The following is a 19,604-nucleotide window of genomic DNA, read 5'->3' as shown; positions in this document are numbered from 1 at the left end:
AAAGTCGAACCTCCTTCAACAAGGGACATACTCCAAACAATTTCAAAATGTTTTAAATGACACAAAGAACAAAATTTTAAATGGGCACATATTCTAATAGCTAGACAAATTTTATTTTCACTGTCAAGACAGGTAGAATGATAATTCTGCTGTTTTGATTTTAGAGAGTCTAAGCTAACCAATAAGCAAGAGTATACCTTGAAGTATGATACCATGGCAACACTTTGTGGCCTTGTTGAAGCTGGAAAAGCATACCAAATGAATAATGAAACTATGAATAATGAAACAAATGAATAATGAACTATGCCTTCATTCTGAGCAGACTGAAACAGGCTAAGAGAATGGGCAAGGTGCTCATTTGGCCAACATACTAGTTTTCAATGATGGCTTTTCACCCCCTAGTTAGTCATGAAGCCAACAGAATATGTGACAACTTGTATATTTTTTTTAAAGTAACTAATTACAGAGAGTTGTCAGAGTACATCAGAGAATGCAGCACCACGGGAAGGCTGGGCTACTTATTAAGATACTGCCTCTCCCCTCCAGAGCTGGTACTCAGCAGACTCCAATTCAGCGGGCTCTTTGGAGTTGGTACCTTGTGGAGCTGAGCTTCTAAGAAGCTCTAGAGGGAGGCTAGAAGACCACAAGAGGAAGATGGGATGTGCTTCCTGGTCTGGCCACCACTTCTCCACCGCCCTCCTCCCCTGCACCCCCAGCAATGCATGTGCACTCCAGCAGTGGCACAGTTCATGCCAGTGGCCCAAGCCGCTTACAGTTTTTCCTTATTCCCCAGCCAGCCTCACTGCAGTCCTGACGATTCCAACTGGTCAACATTCCCTCTTTGATGTCTAGCTCCAAGCTTCTAGGTTCTGATAACTCCACCCACTTCCCATGACCCCCTGGTGCTCAGAGAGGTAGCTTCTTCCTGCTATTACTATCTCCATGGTACCTCCAGGGCACTGCTCATCCAAGAATGTACAGAGTGCCAGTCCTTGCAATGTCTGTTACTCTTTCACCAGAATGTAAATTAACTACATCACTTAGCACACTGTTTAGTTTAGCTGACTTTTTCTTCACAGATAGATTTTCTCAAAAAAGAAGTAGTGAGTTGATTTACATTCAGGTCAAGCTCCTTATCTCATTGCAGACTGGTAGGAAATAGACAGCAGATCAATTACTTGAGAGTAACACAGTCTTAGTGGTTCTCCCAGTTAATGTTCCTTTATATTATGGTCATTCCTAAAAATAACTCCAGTGATTTTTGTCTTCTATAATGAGACCCTGACTGATACAGAAGTTAGATAAGGTAATATTTGAGTAACATGTATTTAACTATATACATGCATGTGTACAAAATGGATTGATATAAAATGTACCATAAGATCAGAAAGTTAGATATACATTAACCTAACAAGTAGATTGTAAGAAAAAAATGTTGACCTAAACTCCAGTTGCACACATCATCTACCTTGCTTTCCTGTGACACTATATTTTAAACAAATAAAGAAACTCAAAGAAAAATATTCAAAGAACTCCATCCAACACAAACTTCCATTTATAAAAGAGAAAAAAAGGTAACACCAAATGAGAGATACTCTGTTTTTTAAGGCTTGAATGTGGTTTCTTTCAGGGTTTAGGAAAATGTGTTAATTTGTATGAGTACATTGTGTGAAATGATTTCAGAGTACCTAAACAAATTCTGGGTTTTCTTTTGCAAAGCCCTTTTCTCTGCCAATCATATTTATGGGCAGAATTGCTTGTGTCTGGCAATTATGCGAATAGACTATTGAGATGGGCCTGTCTTCCAACTATTTAAATATTTCCTGCTGGGGTGCCTGGGTGGCTCAGTGGGTTAAAGCCTCTGCCTTCAGCTCAGGTTATGATCTCAGGGTCCTGGGATCAAGCCCCACATCAGGCTCTCTGCTCAGCAGGGAGCCTGCTTCCCCCTCTTCCTCTGCCTGCCTCTCTGCCTACTTGTGATCTCTCTCTCTGTGTCAAATAAATAAATAAAAATCTTTTAAATACATAAATATTTCCTAGTAATCTAGCAATCACTTTACCTAACAGTTCACTGACCTGTCTGTAAGGTCAATGCCTTCTAGAGTTTGTTTCATGACCAAAGTTAGTGCTATCTATACAGGGGGTTCTAGGCTAAGAAAGCAGAAAACCTATAACACAGAACATGTGCCTGCCTGAGCATTATCACATCACTACAAAATAGGAGGCTCCTTCTTCTATTGGTCATCATGAAATTACAGAAAACATTTCATTGATTTCATATAAATGAACACACACATACTTTACAGGGTGTCTAGAAATTTTGAAAATACAGGGCCAATTATTTCATTTTTTATTATAGAGCTAGTCATATATGATGATAGAGTTTAGTTCCTAAACTGGGTCATTTTGAGCACAAGGGAGAGGCAACTGCCTAGGACCTTAAGATAGCTTGTATGGTCACCCAACGCATGTAAGAAGTCAGCCTCCAAAGATGCATTTACATCTCAACTGCAAGAAATATGACATAAAAGAGATTAAGTCGACACATGTTAATTAAAATGAAAAAAAAAAGTATGATAAATAGTACTCTATGCTTCCAGGTATCTTGCATGTAAATACATAACTACTATGTCACATGGAGTCTTATTCCTTGATATATCCTTTGACACTGCTCTAGAATAGCTAGAATATTTGTAAATATAAAGCACCCATGGCAATCATGAGATTGTGCCTCTTGGATCTCGGACTGCTGGGTGTCTAAGTGGCCAGGGCCACAGGTGCACTTGCACGAAGGCCACAGGCCGCCTGCAGCCAATGACAGAGCACAATAGGAATACTGAAGTAGGGCCATTTCTAAGAAACACAGTTCTCCTCTGATGGAGACTGTGGTTCTGGGACTCTCCACATGAACTTTCTTTAGAAAGGCATGGTGGTCTTAGAACTTCACCCAACCTTTTTTCCTTCTCTCTCTCTCCCACACTGGGGATCAGTCTTACACTGGGGTCCGTAGGCTCTTCCAGCCTCCCCTAACACCCTCCCCATTTTCACTCATAAGCACTTCCCTCAATCAATTTTTTACACATTTAATCTCTTCTTGGTATCTCCCTCTCATGGGACCCAGACAGAGCACAGATGTTTCTTGACATAAACCTGGTTTATATGTATTCTAAATACAAAGAATATTTTAAAACTGAAGGCACTTGAATCAGTCACATTTACACACTGAAACTCTACTATGATGTGGTAAACCCAGAGAAATATACATATTATCCCTGTAGAATTAAGCCAGTTCAAATTGGAAAAGTTAACAGCATTTAATCAGACTTCAATGTTCAGCCTGAATGTATTTCAACATGACAGAGAAAACCAAAGCTATTCTCACACTAGAGATTGATACCGCCTAGAGTCATCTATAAAAGGAGGTGTTCAGATGATACGTATGACAACTTTCATGCCTAAAATTCTACGGTTTCCTAAAATTATTTATTAATCAATTTGTTTTTATTTTTTAACATTTTCTCTCTATTGTTGCAGGTGCATGGTACTTTGCATTTGGTAAACATATCTTTAACTGAATTTTTAACAGAATGTCAGGGTAGAAAGGGTTCTAGAGTGACTTAATCCACCCTAGAAGAGATGCCTCAGGTTCATTTGACATAAAGGCAGAAAAAAACTGACCAGTGCAAGGTGCTCAGGCATTTTTCTAATAGCTCATGTAAGAATCAACATTTTTAATGTTGAGTAAGAAGCAGCTGTGGCCTCTCACCTCTTAAAACTGGTTCATTGCCCTGCTATTTTATTGAAAACACTTTGGAGTGTTGTGAAAATTTGAATTACCTTGTTTTGATTAATTCTGATGTTGTTAATATACATTTTTTCCTCTTAGGTTAGATAGGCAAACACCTGTCCATTCCAAGAAAGTTAACAGAAAATATATTTTAAATATCCATTAAGGTAAGTATTTAAGGTTCTATAAATGGTAACAATGACTACATGAGGTCAAGAAGGAAGTCATTTGGAAATCATGCTGAAGTTAGGACAGGCTGGTAGAGTAGAGAAAGTATTGGATTAAGAGATAGCCGTGCATGTTTCATTTCAGATTCAGCTTTTAATAAACTAACTGTGTGACCTCTGAAATGCTACCTACCCTGTCAGGATTTCTGCTTCCCCAGCTGTGAAATAAGAGGATTAGACAAGATGGCTTAAGAAGGCCTCACAGCTGTTTCAGTCCCATGGATACTATGTGCACTTTTCTGTCACACATGATGACTAACATGAAGCTACAGACTCAACCAAAATTGAGAGCTTCTTAGTATTAGAGGAAGAAACCCCAAACGCAAATAATCTGACAAGAGAAAAACATCTAGTTCTCTTCGCATTTTTTAAGCATTTGTTATAACTAGATACAGTATGAAAGGGAATCAGGATAGGGGTGCTTGGGTGGCTTAGTTGGTCAAGCATTCCACTCTTGATTTCGGCTCAGGTCATGATCTCAAGGTCATGAGATCGAGCCCCACTCGATCTATGCACTCAGCTCCGAGTCTGCCTGAGATTCTCTCTCCGTCCCTACCCCTTCTCACTCTCTCTCTCTCAAATAAAGTAAAAAAAAAAAAAAAGAAGAAGAAGAAGAAGAAGAAAAAGAAAGGGAACCACAATAATTTAAGAAAAAGCAATTTCCAAGCAAACATTCCACTGACAGACCCTCTTACTGCCTTCTCCAGAGCCACTGAGGACTGGAGGATAAAAACTATTCTTTTTCCCCCTCAGTCTGTTGGACAGAAGCAGAGCTAAGTGTCAAAGTGTTTCCTGTTCTGATGACAGATGGCCAGGCTTGTTGTAGAAAGGCTAAAAAAGACTGTATCCCACAGAAGGGCAAAAAAAGTGCTCCTGGCTCTCACCATCTCTCCTTGCTTTCCATCAAAGCCCTTCACCCACAGAACCCAACATGAATTCCAAAGCTGGACCTCAGTTAGCAACTCGCCATTCCTATGAAACACAACTTTCCCTTGTCAGCTGAAATTCCACCCCGAGCTATTTCCTTTTCCAGGGTAGTGACGTTGTAAGCACAGGAGTCCTAAGTCATTCTTTCCATTTTCTCTCCACATAAGTGAATTTTAAAACCAGAACAGTAGGGTTCCAAACGAGGCAGTTTCCACCACATTTATGTACCCCAGTTGAGAATTTGTTCATACTCAGCCTACAGTATGGGGTTCATTCTTTTAAATCTACTCAAGGGGGCTCTGGGCCAGGTAGCCCTAGTAAGTGAAAGATAAATATAGTTACTAAAGGAAAAGACAACAAGTAAAAAGAATAATCCCTTTAGGGAAATATAACATTGGGTAACAACCACTATTTATAATAGAATTTGCCACAGGCAGATAATATCTTATAACTCAGACTTTAAAACTAAAAACTCATTTGCAAATTTTCACATCAATATTTACATGAAAATTTACTAGTAAGACATGACACTTGGCGCAATGCCTTACTTCGGAAAAATTCTCTACTAAAGATAAAATGGATTTCACTTTAAAGCTTAATACTATAAACTTTTATCAAAATAATTTCCAAGCTTCTGTGCCAATCAGTATTATTAGTATGTGCATGACTAAGAGAAGCTCAGTCTTCTTAAGACTTGAATTTAAGCAGCCTAACTCATTAGCAGAAGCATTCAGCATTGAAATAACCAAGAAAAAGGTTATAGCAGTCTTGAAGAATTACTTTCATAGATAAAGGTGCCTCAGCATATGTAGGACTAGCACAGGACCAGGAGGTGAAACACAGTCTATGAAAGGAACATTTTCCACCAGCAGCTGGTGTTGCCTAGTTAATAGCTATGTAAGACACTAAAACATAATTTTTGTTGCTGAAGATTATAATGATAACACACATTGCAACAACTGATTTTTCTCAATTGTGTGACATGGAAATTTTCAACCTCTTTCAAAGCATCAGATGGATTTTATAAGGTTCCTAATGCCCAGAAGTAATAAGTAACAACTACAATAGTCAGAGGTCATGCAACATCTTTCACGGGCAAAATAAATTATTTTCAAAGATATTTTTGGTATTTGCCTAAAAAATATTTACTATAAAGGATAAACTACAAATATTTTTATAAGCCAAAGAAAAATGCACAAATGTTCTTAGGACACCTGTTACGATTATTTAAAATACTACTATGTCACACACAAAAAATGAGATATAGGCTTACAGTTATGTAAGAATTATATAAAGTAACTTGGCAGATCCTACCTTTTTTAGGAACCGGACTCCATAGGTAAATACATAAAGGGAAAATGAAAATCTCCACCTGTAGAAGTTTAAAAAAACATTCTATGACATTCAGTTTATATATTTCATAGCATAGTATTCTGCAACACATGAGTGAAAGAAAGTCCATTAAATCCCCCCTCCCCCAACTGCTCCAACCAGGGATTAAGTTTAATGGGCAATTTCCGTGTTAGCTGAACACATCCACACTCATATGGATGCCTTATTGCAAAATCTTAAATATCAATAATTCATAACAAATTTTCTTCCAGTTACTGTATTTGCCCATCTGTTCATCTCTCTCCAACATATGCATTTCCTCTTGTTAATCACTCATGAAGCTTCTGAGTTCATTCAGTTCAACAATACAAAGGTACATAAGACTGTTTTGAATTCCTTGTCTAATTCAGATACTAAGTAAACAGCTTGACTTAACTGAAGTTCATACTTGTTTTAAAAACAAAAGCCTTAGTACTGTTAAATCAGGTAAGATTTTTTTCCTTCATCTTTTAACAAATACTTACCAACATCTTCGTGGATGTTGCTAAAGGAACCCACTCGGAATCTAAGTCATCCACCCGATACATGACCACTAATGACAACCTTACACAACCCCAAACTGTGTATCTAGCTGTTAGTTAGACTTTCATTTTTTTAGTGAGGAAAACCATTTTTGGTTCTCTTTCAATTTTAAATGATTCAATGTGTAAGCCTTAAAATATAAGACTTTCGGTAGACAGTGCTGATGTTAGCAGGGGAGAAAAAAAAGTTGAAGCCCTACTTTTTACCCCCTACAAAGATAAACCACACTTAGATGTAAGATCTAAATCTGAAAGGTGAAACTATAAAGCTAACAGAGGAAATTGGTGGAAGACATCTATGCAATTTGGGGATAGGCAAAAACTTCTAAATAAGACTTTAAGACCTCAACTTAGGAAGAAAATTCATGCATTTGATATCAAAATTAAAGATTTTGTAAAGTGGTCCCCATAGAAAATAAACAGATGATAGATTAGGAAATGTTTTTTTTAACAATATCAAAAATTATTGGGACAATGTAAAACATTGAATATGAATCTTAAATTAGAGATCAGTATTATATAAATGTTAAATTTATTGAATGGGGGAACTGTATTACAGTCTATGTAGGAGAATGTCCTTGTTTTTAGGGGATTTACAGTGAAATATTTAGTGTGAGGTACCTAAAATTTTTAAAATATGTACATAAGACTTTGTGTAAATATAAAGACTTTATATAAATTATATATTATATCTCTGTATGGTTTACCCTCGTACTCAACTCCCAATATTATTTCTTATATTTTCTGACTGTGAATAGCTATGCCTTTCAAAGTTGGCTAAGTTTCACTCATTAGCATTTCTGAGGTTGTGCTGTTAGTAGTTCTATGGCTTACAAGTTATAAAGGAACACAATAAGGAGAGCCCGATGTGGGACTCGATCCCAGGACCCTGAGATCATGACCTGAGCCGAAGGCAGCGGCTTAAACCACTGAGCCACCCAGGCGCCCCAGTAAAGGATCTTTCTTTATGTTAGATGATGATTCAGCTAATGCAGAGTGAATGTGCATGTACAGATTTTGATACAGGGATCAATATCTCATATCAAATTACCTGAACTCTTCTGAGAGTGACTATCTTCCCACTCCCTGTGGAAACAGGACAGGCATCCTAATGCCATCCAGTTCTCGGGCATTGCCCTCAACTAGAGGAAGCCTATAGCGCCAGCTTTGTTACAGCATATAAATGAGGATCAGTGTTTTTCACAGTTAAGTTCAGCCCTAAACTTCTGAGAAGGGTAAGTCTATGCCTTTAGGGGACTGTCTCATAATGAGCATCTTATGTAAATGAGTGTTATTTTAGTAGCCTCTAAAATAGAAGCTAGCTTTTTATTTTTAGACTTTCTACAAAGTTGACATTTTATTAACTGAAAAAAGTAAGATTCATGGTTTGCTCAAGCACCAAATCCACAAACTCTTGTATAGATAATTACATAAGAGCAAGTATCATATCGTAATACTTGTCACTTGTACTTGGGAATCGACACAAGCATTCTCTCCTCCTCCTACAAAAACCCACTTCAGCCTCAGGAGCTCCTGCAAGTCCTGAAATCTTTCTGCCTCACCGCCTGCAGGAAGCCGTTGGTGTGAGATGTCATTCCTTCAAGACAAAGCCTGAATATATAGTGAAGACAACCTGGGGAAAAAGGCTTCTCAATGCTCTTTAGAGAAAATTATACACACCCAAAATTAAACCCTTGCATCTCATTAAATTAAAAAAAAAAAAAACAACCATAAGCTGTAACCTCAGTGCTGATGAGATGGTTTTATTATCTGAACTTGTTAATTTTTCCTAGGCGAAGAACAATTTCACCTAATGCACATTCCCCTAACAGCAGAGCATACTGAGTAGAGCATACTGAGTTGTTCCAACGCTTCTGTGAATAGTGTACCACTGGTTTGCTAGTCACACTTCAGAAAGTAAATACGTATCACAGGAGGGTAGAAAAAAACTGTATTGCGTAATTACATAGGTTTGTGTAAAAAGGGACAATCTATACCCAGTCTGAAAATTAGCAATTTCTGTTGCGATCCAGAAATACCAAGAAAACAGCAAGCCACAGATTCTCAGCTTCACTGATGTGACTTCATTTCCAAGTAGATACAGGGAAGCAAGAATAATGCTTAATTTGGGCTTTTTGAATACAATCACTGTAGTTTTAATATAAAATACAGTCATAGGACACAGCCTTTGCTTTTTCTTGTTAAGTGGTCAGTCCTTATCAGCCCAGTAGATCCACTGAGTCAGTAATGAAGTCTGGATACAAGTAAGCCACAATGTTAAGGATACCTCCATTTAAATTCCATCCGTGTTCTGTAACCTAGGACAAATGACTGATCTGTAACCTAGGACAAATGACTGATCTGTAACCTAGGACAAATAACTGATCCTTGGTTACACTTGGTGGATGATAAGTTATGTTTCACAACACATGAGAAATGAACATTACGTGATCAGTATGTCTGGCCCATACTGAGTACTCAAATGCAGTATAGCTGTCACGACTTTGATTACGAGGAAATTATTTTCAGTGATGCAAACTTTCATCCTGGCCATGCACTAAGGCAATAGTGTTTCCAAGTCATTAACCCACACCACAAAGGGTGGGACTTTCATTATGAGAGTGCTAATGGAAAGAGGAATTCCAAGTTATTCCCTGACATGAGCCACATAAATCTGCTATGGAAATAGAGCTTCAATCTCCCCAGAATCCCGCTGGAGATTAAAAAAGCTCCTTCAAAAGTCAGTACTAGGACATTCTCAGACATCTGGGTCAAGACAATCACATAAAGGGGCTCCTGGGAGAAAATTCAGGGACTAGAGCAGCAAGGACCAGGCAAACAAGCACAGTTAGATTTTTTTTTTAAATGAAATTTCTGTATCTCTTTGCCATTTAAGTGCAATTCAACTTTTTTATTTTCTCCTTTTTAAAGGTTACCACTACAAGCTCTTTTTAACCCATGTATACCTATAGTGATACACAGTTATCTCCATTCAAATGCCCATAACTCAGGGCTAATTTTTTTTTTCTTAAAGATTTTATTTATTTATTTGACAAAGCGAGATCATAAGTAGGCAGAGAAGCAGGCAGAGAGAGAGAGGAGGAAGCAGGCTCCCTGCCAAGCAGAGAGCCGGATGCGGGACTCGATCCCAGAACCCTGAGATCATGACCTGAGCCGAAGGCAGAGGCTTAACCCACTGAGCCACCCAGGTACCCAGGGCTAATATTTTTAATAGAAAAAAGTAAAGACATTTGGAAAAAATTAACTATCCACAGTTCTGCCTTTCTAAAAGGAATCTTCATTTTTACCTATTACCTTCCATTTATCTATATAAATGTTAATTATTTTCATGTAAAAGTCTACTAAATATTTTATTAAGACCATAAATAATATGGTTACTTTACAATTATTTTTAATTGAGTATATGCTATTTTATCATTTTGATAATAATTTTAAAAATTCTATTATCATTAGACATTAAGATTGCTTTAGTTGTTTGAATTTACTATAATTTGCATTGCATATAATATATATATGTATGTATATTTTTAAGTTGTAACAAATTACTACACACATCTATTTTTTGCCCCTGTATAATTCTTTGCTCAGGATACGTTCACAGGAGTTGAACTGCTGAGTCACAGTCTATGAACATACATATGGTTATCATTCTGCATCACCATGTTTCTTTCTAAACAGGTCATACCAGCTAGCCATAATTATTGGCTCTTTCAAGTTCTTCACTGTATTATGGTATATGAATTCTAAAAATGTTATATGAGTCCACATCACTGATTTTAGAGATGTAGCAATTAAGTCCCAGAGAGGTTGAGTCACTTCCTCTGACTGTAAAACGGATAAATGGCAGAGTTCAGCCTCAAATCCAGGTCTTCTGACTACTTCTTCTGGGTCCTCACTGTATCACATTCTCCTCAGCTTCCCACTGGCCTCAGAATGTTCTCCCCAGTTAGAATGCCAGCCATAAATCAAAAGAGGAGGACAAATGACAGGTATGAGGGAAATCAGAAAATATTCAAGAAGGTACATGTGGGTAGAAGGGGAAAAAGAAGACGCACAAGAATCATGGAAGGACCACATCCCAAGGCCATTCCAGATCATTTCCATCCCAGAAAGTGCATTTACCTATTTGTAAGCATCAAAGCAGGCCATGACATCCTACCTGGCGAGAGAGTGGCAGCAACACATTTAAAAGTTCCATGTCAAAAAAAAATTTTTTTTAATTTAACATTTAAAATTTAAAAAAAATAAGTTTCATTACGGGAAGAGTTAGGCATTCACAGCCCCCAACAGAACCCACTTCTCAGTCAGTAATAATGAGTGTTATATCTTATACTTTCAAAGTACTTTATGGCTTTCACAGCAATCCTACATGAAAAGCCGAGGAAGTCAGGACAGGCGGTATTTTCTCGTTTGACAGATGAGAAAAATGAGGTATCAGAGAGCAGTGGTGCAATGAAGCACAACCGGCAGGGCCAAAACTACCACTTCAATCTTGATTTCTCTCTTAATATTCTCCCACAGTGATGTGGCTTTTATTTCCTAATAAGGTGAATTTATGGATTAAAATAAGTATACTTGAGGGGCGCCTGGGTGGCTCAGTGGGTTAAAACCTCTGCCTTCAGCTCAGGTCATGATCTCAGGGTCCTGGGATGGAGCCCCACATCAGGATCCCTGCTCAGCAGGGAGTCTTCTTCTCTCTTTCTCTCTGCCTGCCTCTCTGCCTACTTGTGATCTCTGTCTGTTAAATAAATAAATAAAATCTTTAAAAAAAATAAATTAAAAAAATTTTTTTAATTAAAAAAATAAGTATACTTGAATTGCTAGATTTTTAGAACTTGTTTTCTAAGTATTATTCTTGTTGCTGTTTTAACAGGCTCAGAAATTCTAAAGACCACATGTATGGCTTCTATTTTTGCCACAGGCAAGTCAATTCATCCTTCTGAAATTGTTTCTTCTTTGGTGAAATGAGAAACTTGAGATGGTTGATCCTGAGGATCTAGTCCCAATGTTCATATTCTATGTCATCTGCAATTCTTACAAAAGTATCTGATGGGGCCATTAGGTGAAAATTAAAACTTAGGTAAAACTCTGAAAGTCGAACCTCCTTCAACAAGGGACATACTCCAAACAATTTCAAAATGTTTTAAATGACACAAAGAACAAAATTTTAAATGGGCACATATTCTAATAGCTAGACAAATTTTATTTTCACTGTCAAGACAGGTAGAATGATAATTCTGCTGTTTTGATTTTAGAGAGTCTAAGCTAACCAATAAGCAAGAGTATACCTTGAAGTATGATACCATGGCAACACTTTGTGGCCTTGTTGAAGCTGGAAAAGCATACCAAATGAATAATGAAACTATGAATAATGAAACAAATGAATAATGAACTATGCCTTCATTCTGAGCAGACTGAAACAGGCTAAGAGAATGGGCAAGGTGCTCATTTGGCCAACATACTAGTTTTCAATGATGGCTTTTCACCCCCTAGTTAGTCATGAAGCCAACAGAATATGTGACAACTTGTATATTTTTTTTAAAGTAACTAATTACAGAGAGTTGTCAGAGTACATCAGAGAATGCAGCACCACGGGAAGGCTGGGCTACTTATTAAGATACTGCCTCTCCCCTCCAGAGCTGGTACTCAGCAGACTCCAATTCAGCGGGCTCTTTGGAGTTGGTACCTTGTGGAGCTGAGCTTCTAAGAAGCTCTAGAGGGAGGCTAGAAGACCACAAGAGGAAGATGGGATGTGCTTCCTGGTCTGGCCACCACTTCTCCACCGCCCTCCTCCCCTGCACCCCCAGCAATGCATGTGCACTCCAGCAGTGGCACAGTTCATGCCAGTGGCCCAAGCCGCTTACAGTTTTTCCTTATTCCCCAGCCAGCCTCACTGCAGTCCTGACGATTCCAACTGGTCAACATTCCCTCTTTGATGTCTAGCTCCAAGCTTCTAGGTTCTGATAACTCCACCCACTTCCCATGACCCCCTGGTGCTCAGAGAGGTAGCTTCTTCCTGCTATTACTATCTCCATGGTACCTCCAGGGCACTGCTCATCCAAGAATGTACAGAGTGCCAGTCCTTGCAATGTCTGTTACTCTTTCACCAGAATGTAAATTAACTACATCACTTAGCACACTGTTTAGTTTAGCTGACTTTTTCTTCACAGATAGATTTTCTCAAAAAAGAAGTAGTGAGTTGATTTACATTCAGGTCAAGCTCCTTATCTCATTGCAGACTGGTAGGAAATAGACAGCAGATCAATTACTTGAGAGTAACACAGTCTTAGTGGTTCTCCCAGTTAATGTTCCTTTATATTATGGTCATTCCTAAAAATAACTCCAGTGATTTTTGTCTTCTATAATGAGACCCTGACTGATACAGAAGTTAGATAAGGTAATATTTGAGTAACATGTATTTAACTATATACATGCATGTGTACAAAATGGATTGATATAAAATGTACCATAAGATCAGAAAGTTAGATATACATTAACCTAACAAGTAGATTGTAAGAAAAAAATGTTGACCTAAACTCCAGTTGCACACATCATCTACCTTGCTTTCCTGTGACACTATATTTTAAACAAATAAAGAAACTCAAAGAAAAATATTCAAAGAACTCCATCCAACACAAACTTCCATTTATAAAAGAGAAAAAAAGGTAACACCAAATGAGAGATACTCTGTTTTTTAAGGCTTGAATGTGGTTTCTTTCAGGGTTTAGGAAAATGTGTTAATTTGTATGAGTACATTGTGTGAAATGATTTCAGAGTACCTAAACAAATTCTGGGTTTTCTTTTGCAAAGCCCTTTTCTCTGCCAATCATATTTATGGGCAGAATTGCTTGTGTCTGGCAATTATGCGAATAGACTATTGAGATGGGCCTGTCTTCCAACTATTTAAATATTTCCTGCTGGGGTGCCTGGGTGGCTCAGTGGGTTAAAGCCTCTGCCTTCAGCTCAGGTTATGATCTCAGGGTCCTGGGATCAAGCCCCACATCAGGCTCTCTGCTCAGCAGGGAGCCTGCTTCCCCCTCTTCCTCTGCCTGCCTCTCTGCCTACTTGTGATCTCTCTCTCTGTGTCAAATAAATAAATAAAAATCTTTTAAATACATAAATATTTCCTAGTAATCTAGCAATCACTTTACCTAACAGTTCACTGACCTGTCTGTAAGGTCAATGCCTTCTAGAGTTTGTTTCATGACCAAAGTTAGTGCTATCTATACAGGGGGTTCTAGGCTAAGAAAGCAGAAAACCTATAACACAGAACATGTGCCTGCCTGAGCATTATCACATCACTACAAAATAGGAGGCTCCTTCTTCTATTGGTCATCATGAAATTACAGAAAACATTTCATTGATTTCATATAAATGAACACACACATACTTTACAGGGTGTCTAGAAATTTTGAAAATACAGGGCCAATTATTTCATTTTTTATTATAGAGCTAGTCATATATGATGATAGAGTTTAGTTCCTAAACTGGGTCATTTTGAGCACAAGGGAGAGGCAACTGCCTAGGACCTTAAGATAGCTTGTATGGTCACCCAACGCATGTAAGAAGTCAGCCTCCAAAGATGCATTTACATCTCAACTGCAAGAAATATGACATAAAAGAGATTAAGTCGACACATGTTAATTAAAATGAAAAAAAAAAGTATGATAAATAGTACTCTATGCTTCCAGGTATCTTGCATGTAAATACATAACTACTATGTCACATGGAGTCTTATTCCTTGATATATCCTTTGACACTGCTCTAGAATAGCTAGAATATTTGTAAATATAAAGCACCCATGGCAATCATGAGATTGTGCCTCTTGGATCTCGGACTGCTGGGTGTCTAAGTGGCCAGGGCCACAGGTGCACTTGCACGAAGGCCACAGGCCGCCTGCAGCCAATGACAGAGCACAATAGGAATACTGAAGTAGGGCCATTTCTAAGAAACACAGTTCTCCTCTGATGGAGACTGTGGTTCTGGGACTCTCCACATGAACTTTCTTTAGAAAGGCATGGTGGTCTTAGAACTTCACCCAACCTTTTTTCCTTCTCTCTCTCTCCCACACTGGGGATCAGTCTTACACTGGGGTCCGTAGGCTCTTCCAGCCTCCCCTAACACCCTCCCCATTTTCACTCATAAGCACTTCCCTCAATCAATTTTTTACACATTTAATCTCTTCTTGGTATCTCCCTCTCATGGGACCCAGACAGAGCACAGATGTTTCTTGACATAAACCTGGTTTATATGTATTCTAAATACAAAGAATATTTTAAAACTGAAGGCACTTGAATCAGTCACATTTACACACTGAAACTCTACTATGATGTGGTAAACCCAGAGAAATATACATATTATCCCTGTAGAATTAAGCCAGTTCAAATTGGAAAAGTTAACAGCATTTAATCAGACTTCAATGTTCAGCCTGAATGTATTTCAACATGACAGAGAAAACCAAAGCTATTCTCACACTAGAGATTGATACCGCCTAGAGTCATCTATAAAAGGAGGTGTTCAGATGATACGTATGACAACTTTCATGCCTAAAATTCTACGGTTTCCTAAAATTATTTATTAATCAATTTGTTTTTATTTTTTAACATTTTCTCTCTATTGTTGCAGGTGCATGGTACTTTGCATTTGGTAAACATATCTTTAACTGAATTTTTAACAGAATGTCAGGGTAGAAAGGGTTCTAGAGTGACTTAATCCACCCTAGAAGAGATGCCTCAGGTTCATTTGACATAAAGGCAGAAAAAAACTGACCAGTGCAAGGTGCTCAGGCATTTTTCTAATAGCTCATGTAAGAATCAACATTTTTAATGTTGAGTAAGAAGCAGCTGTGGCCTCTCACCTCTTAAAACTGGTTCATTGCCCTGCTATTTTATTGAAAACACTTTGGAGTGTTGTGAAAATTTGAATTACCTTGTTTTGATTAATTCTGATGTTGTTAATATACATTTTTTCCTCTTAGGTTAGATAGGCAAACACCTGTCCATTCCAAGAAAGTTAACAGAAAATATATTTTAAATATCCATTAAGGTAAGTATTTAAGGTTCTATAAATGGTAACAATGACTACATGAGGTCAAGAAGGAAGTCATTTGGAAATCATGCTGAAGTTAGGACAGGCTGGTAGAGTAGAGAAAGTATTGGATTAAGAGATAGCCGTGCATGTTTCATTTCAGATTCAGCTTTTAATAAACTAACTGTGTGACCTCTGAAATGCTACCTACCCTGTCAGGATTTCTGCTTCCCCAGCTGTGAAATAAGAGGATTAGACAAGATGGCTTAAGAAGGCCTCACAGCTGTTTCAGTCCCATGGATACTATGTGCACTTTTCTGTCACACATGATGACTAACATGAAGCTACAGACTCAACCAAAATTGAGAGCTTCTTAGTATTAGAGGAAGAAACCCCAAACGCAAATAATCTGACAAGAGAAAAACATCTAGTTCTCTTCGCATTTTTTAAGCATTTGTTATAACTAGATACAGTATGAAAGGGAATCAGGATAGGGGTGCTTGGGTGGCTTAGTTGGTCAAGCATTCCACTCTTGATTTCGGCTCAGGTCATGATCTCAAGGTCATGAGATCGAGCCCCACTCGATCTATGCACTCAGCTCCGAGTCTGCCTGAGATTCTCTCTCCGTCCCTACCCCTTCTCACTCTCTCTCTCTCAAATAAAGTAAAAAAAAAAAAAAAGAAGAAGAAGAAGAAGAAGAAAAAGAAAGGGAACCACAATAATTTAAGAAAAAGCAATTTCCAAGCAAACATTCCACTGACAGACCCTCTTACTGCCTTCTCCAGAGCCACTGAGGACTGGAGGATAAAAACTATTCTTTTTCCCCCTCAGTCTGTTGGACAGAAGCAGAGCTAAGTGTCAAAGTGTTTCCTGTTCTGATGACAGATGGCCAGGCTTGTTGTAGAAAGGCTAAAAAAGACTGTATCCCACAGAAGGGCAAAAAAAGTGCTCCTGGCTCTCACCATCTCTCCTTGCTTTCCATCAAAGCCCTTCACCCACAGAACCCAACATGAATTCCAAAGCTGGACCTCAGTTAGCAACTCGCCATTCCTATGAAACACAACTTTCCCTTGTCAGCTGAAATTCCACCCCGAGCTATTTCCTTTTCCAGGGTAGTGACGTTGTAAGCACAGGAGTCCTAAGTCATTCTTTCCATTTTCTCTCCACATAAGTGAATTTTAAAACCAGAACAGTAGGGTTCCAAACGAGGCAGTTTCCACCACATTTATGTACCCCAGTTGAGAATTTGTTCATACTCAGCCTACAGTATGGGGTTCATTCTTTTAAATCTACTCAAGGGGGCTCTGGGCCAGGTAGCCCTAGTAAGTGAAAGATAAATATAGTTACTAAAGGAAAAGACAACAAGTAAAAAGAATAATCCCTTTAGGGAAATATAACATTGGGTAACAACCACTATTTATAATAGAATTTGCCACAGGCAGATAATATCTTATAACTCAGACTTTAAAACTAAAAACTCATTTGCAAATTTTCACATCAATATTTACATGAAAATTTACTAGTAAGACATGACACTTGGCGCAATGCCTTACTTCGGAAAAATTCTCTACTAAAGATAAAATGGATTTCACTTTAAAGCTTAATACTATAAACTTTTATCAAAATAATTTCCAAGCTTCTGTGCCAATCAGTATTATTAGTATGTGCATGACTAAGAGAAGCTCAGTCTTCTTAAGACTTGAATTTAAGCAGCCTAACTCATTAGCAGAAGCATTCAGCATTGAAATAACCAAGAAAAAGGTTATAGCAGTCTTGAAGAATTACTTTCATAGATAAAGGTGCCTCAGCATATGTAGGACTAGCACAGGACCAGGAGGTGAAACACAGTCTATGAAAGGAACATTTTCCACCAGCAGCTGGTGTTGCCTAGTTAATAGCTATGTAAGACACTAAAACATAATTTTTGTTGCTGAAGATTATAATGATAACACACATTGCAACAACTGATTTTTCTCAATTGTGTGACATGGAAATTTTCAACCTCTTTCAAAGCATCAGATGGATTTTATAAGGTTCCTAATGCCCAGAAGTAATAAGTAACAACTACAATAGTCAGAGGTCATGCAACATCTTTCACGGGCAAAATAAATTATTTTCAAAGATATTTTTGGTATTTGCCTAAAAAATATTTACTATAAAGGATAAACTACAAATATTTTTATAAGCCAAAGAAAAATGCACAAATGTTCTTAGGACACCTGTTACGATTATTTAAAATACTACTATGTCACACACAAAAAATGAGATATAGGCTTACAGTTATGTAAGAATTATATAAAGTAACTTGGCAGATCCTACCTTTTTTAGGAACCGGACTCCATAGGTAAATACATAAAGGGAAAATGAAAATCTCCACCTGTAGAAGTTTAAAAAAACATTCTATGACATTCAGTTTATATATTTCATAGCATAGTATTCTGCAACACATGAGTGAAAGAAAGTCCATTAAATCCCCCCTCCCCCAACTGCTCCAACCAGGGATTAAGTTTAATGGGCAATTTCCGTGTTAGCTGAACACATCCACACTCATATGGATGCCTTATTGCAAAATCTTAAATATCAATAATTCATAACAAATTTTCTTCCAGTTACTGTATTTGCCCATCTGTTCATCTCTCTCCAACATATGCATTTCCTCTTGTTAATCACTCATGAAGCTTCTGAGTTCATTCAGTTCAACAATACAAAGGTACATAAGACTGTTTTGAATTCCTTGTCTAATTCAGATACTAAGTAAACAGCTTGACTTAACTGAAGTTCATACTTGTTTTAAAAACAAAAGCCTTAGTACTGTTAAATCAGGTAAGATTTTTTTCCTTCATCTTTTAACAAATACTTACCAACATCTTCGTGGATGTTGCTAAAGGAACCCACTCGGAATCTAAGTCATCCACCCGATACATGACCACTAATGACAACCTTACACAACCCCAAACTGTGTATCTAGCTGTTAGTTAGACTTTCATTTTTTTAGTGAGGAAAACCATTTTTGGTTCTCTTTCAATTTTAAATGATTCAATGTGTAAGCCTTAAAATATAAGACTTTCGGTAGACAGTGCTGATGTTAGCAGGGGAGAAAAAAAAGTTGAAGCCCTACTTTTTACCCCCTACAAAGATAAACCACACTTAGATGTAAGATCTAAATCTGAAAGGTGAAACTATAAAGCTAACAGAGGAAATTGGTGGAAGACATCTATGCAATTTGGGGATAGGCAAAAACTTCTAAATAAGACTTTAAGACCTCAACTTAGGAAGAAAATTCATGCATTTGATATCAAAATTAAAGATTTTGTAAAGTGGTCCCCATAGAAAATAAACAGATGATAGATTAGGAAATGTTTTTTTTAACAATATCAAAAATTATTGGGACAATGTAAAACATTGAATATGAATCTTAAATTAGAGATCAGTATTATATAAATGTTAAATTTATTGAATGGGGGAACTGTATTACAGTCTATGTAGGAGAATGTCCTTGTTTTTAGGGGATTTACAGTGAAATATTTAGTGTGAGGTACCTAAAATTTTTAAAATATGTACATAAGACTTTGTGTAAATATAAAGACTTTATATAAATTATATATTATATCTCTGTATGGTTTACCCTCGTACTCAACTCCCAATATTATTTCTTATATTTTCTGACTGTGAATAGCTATGCCTTTCAAAGTTGGCTAAGTT

The 19,604-nt window shown here is 37.5% G+C and overlaps 1 protein-coding gene across 2 annotated transcripts in view; it reads right to left on the bottom strand.

Moving 5' to 3' along the window:
• Positions 1 to 19,604, bottom strand: part of LOC111145572 (ceramide synthase 6) — a 327,517-nt gene that overhangs the window by 141,824 nt on the left and 166,089 nt on the right. For both annotated transcript variants that reach the window (XM_022500529.1, XM_022500519.1), the window contains exon 4: positions 18,222 to 18,279. In XM_022500529.1, the coding sequence (XP_022356237.1) occupies positions 18,222 to 18,279 (58 nt within the window). The remainder of the gene's footprint in view (positions 1 to 18,221; positions 18,280 to 19,604) is intronic.

Source organism: Enhydra lutris, unplaced genomic scaffold, assembly GCF_002288905.1.
Source record: "Enhydra lutris kenyoni isolate GAN:26980312 unplaced genomic scaffold, ASM228890v2 scaffoldscaffold1, whole genome shotgun sequence".
NCBI classification, from domain to species: Eukaryota; Metazoa; Chordata; class Mammalia; order Carnivora; family Mustelidae; genus Enhydra; species Enhydra lutris.
This window is presented reverse-complemented; position numbering and strand designations above follow the sequence as displayed.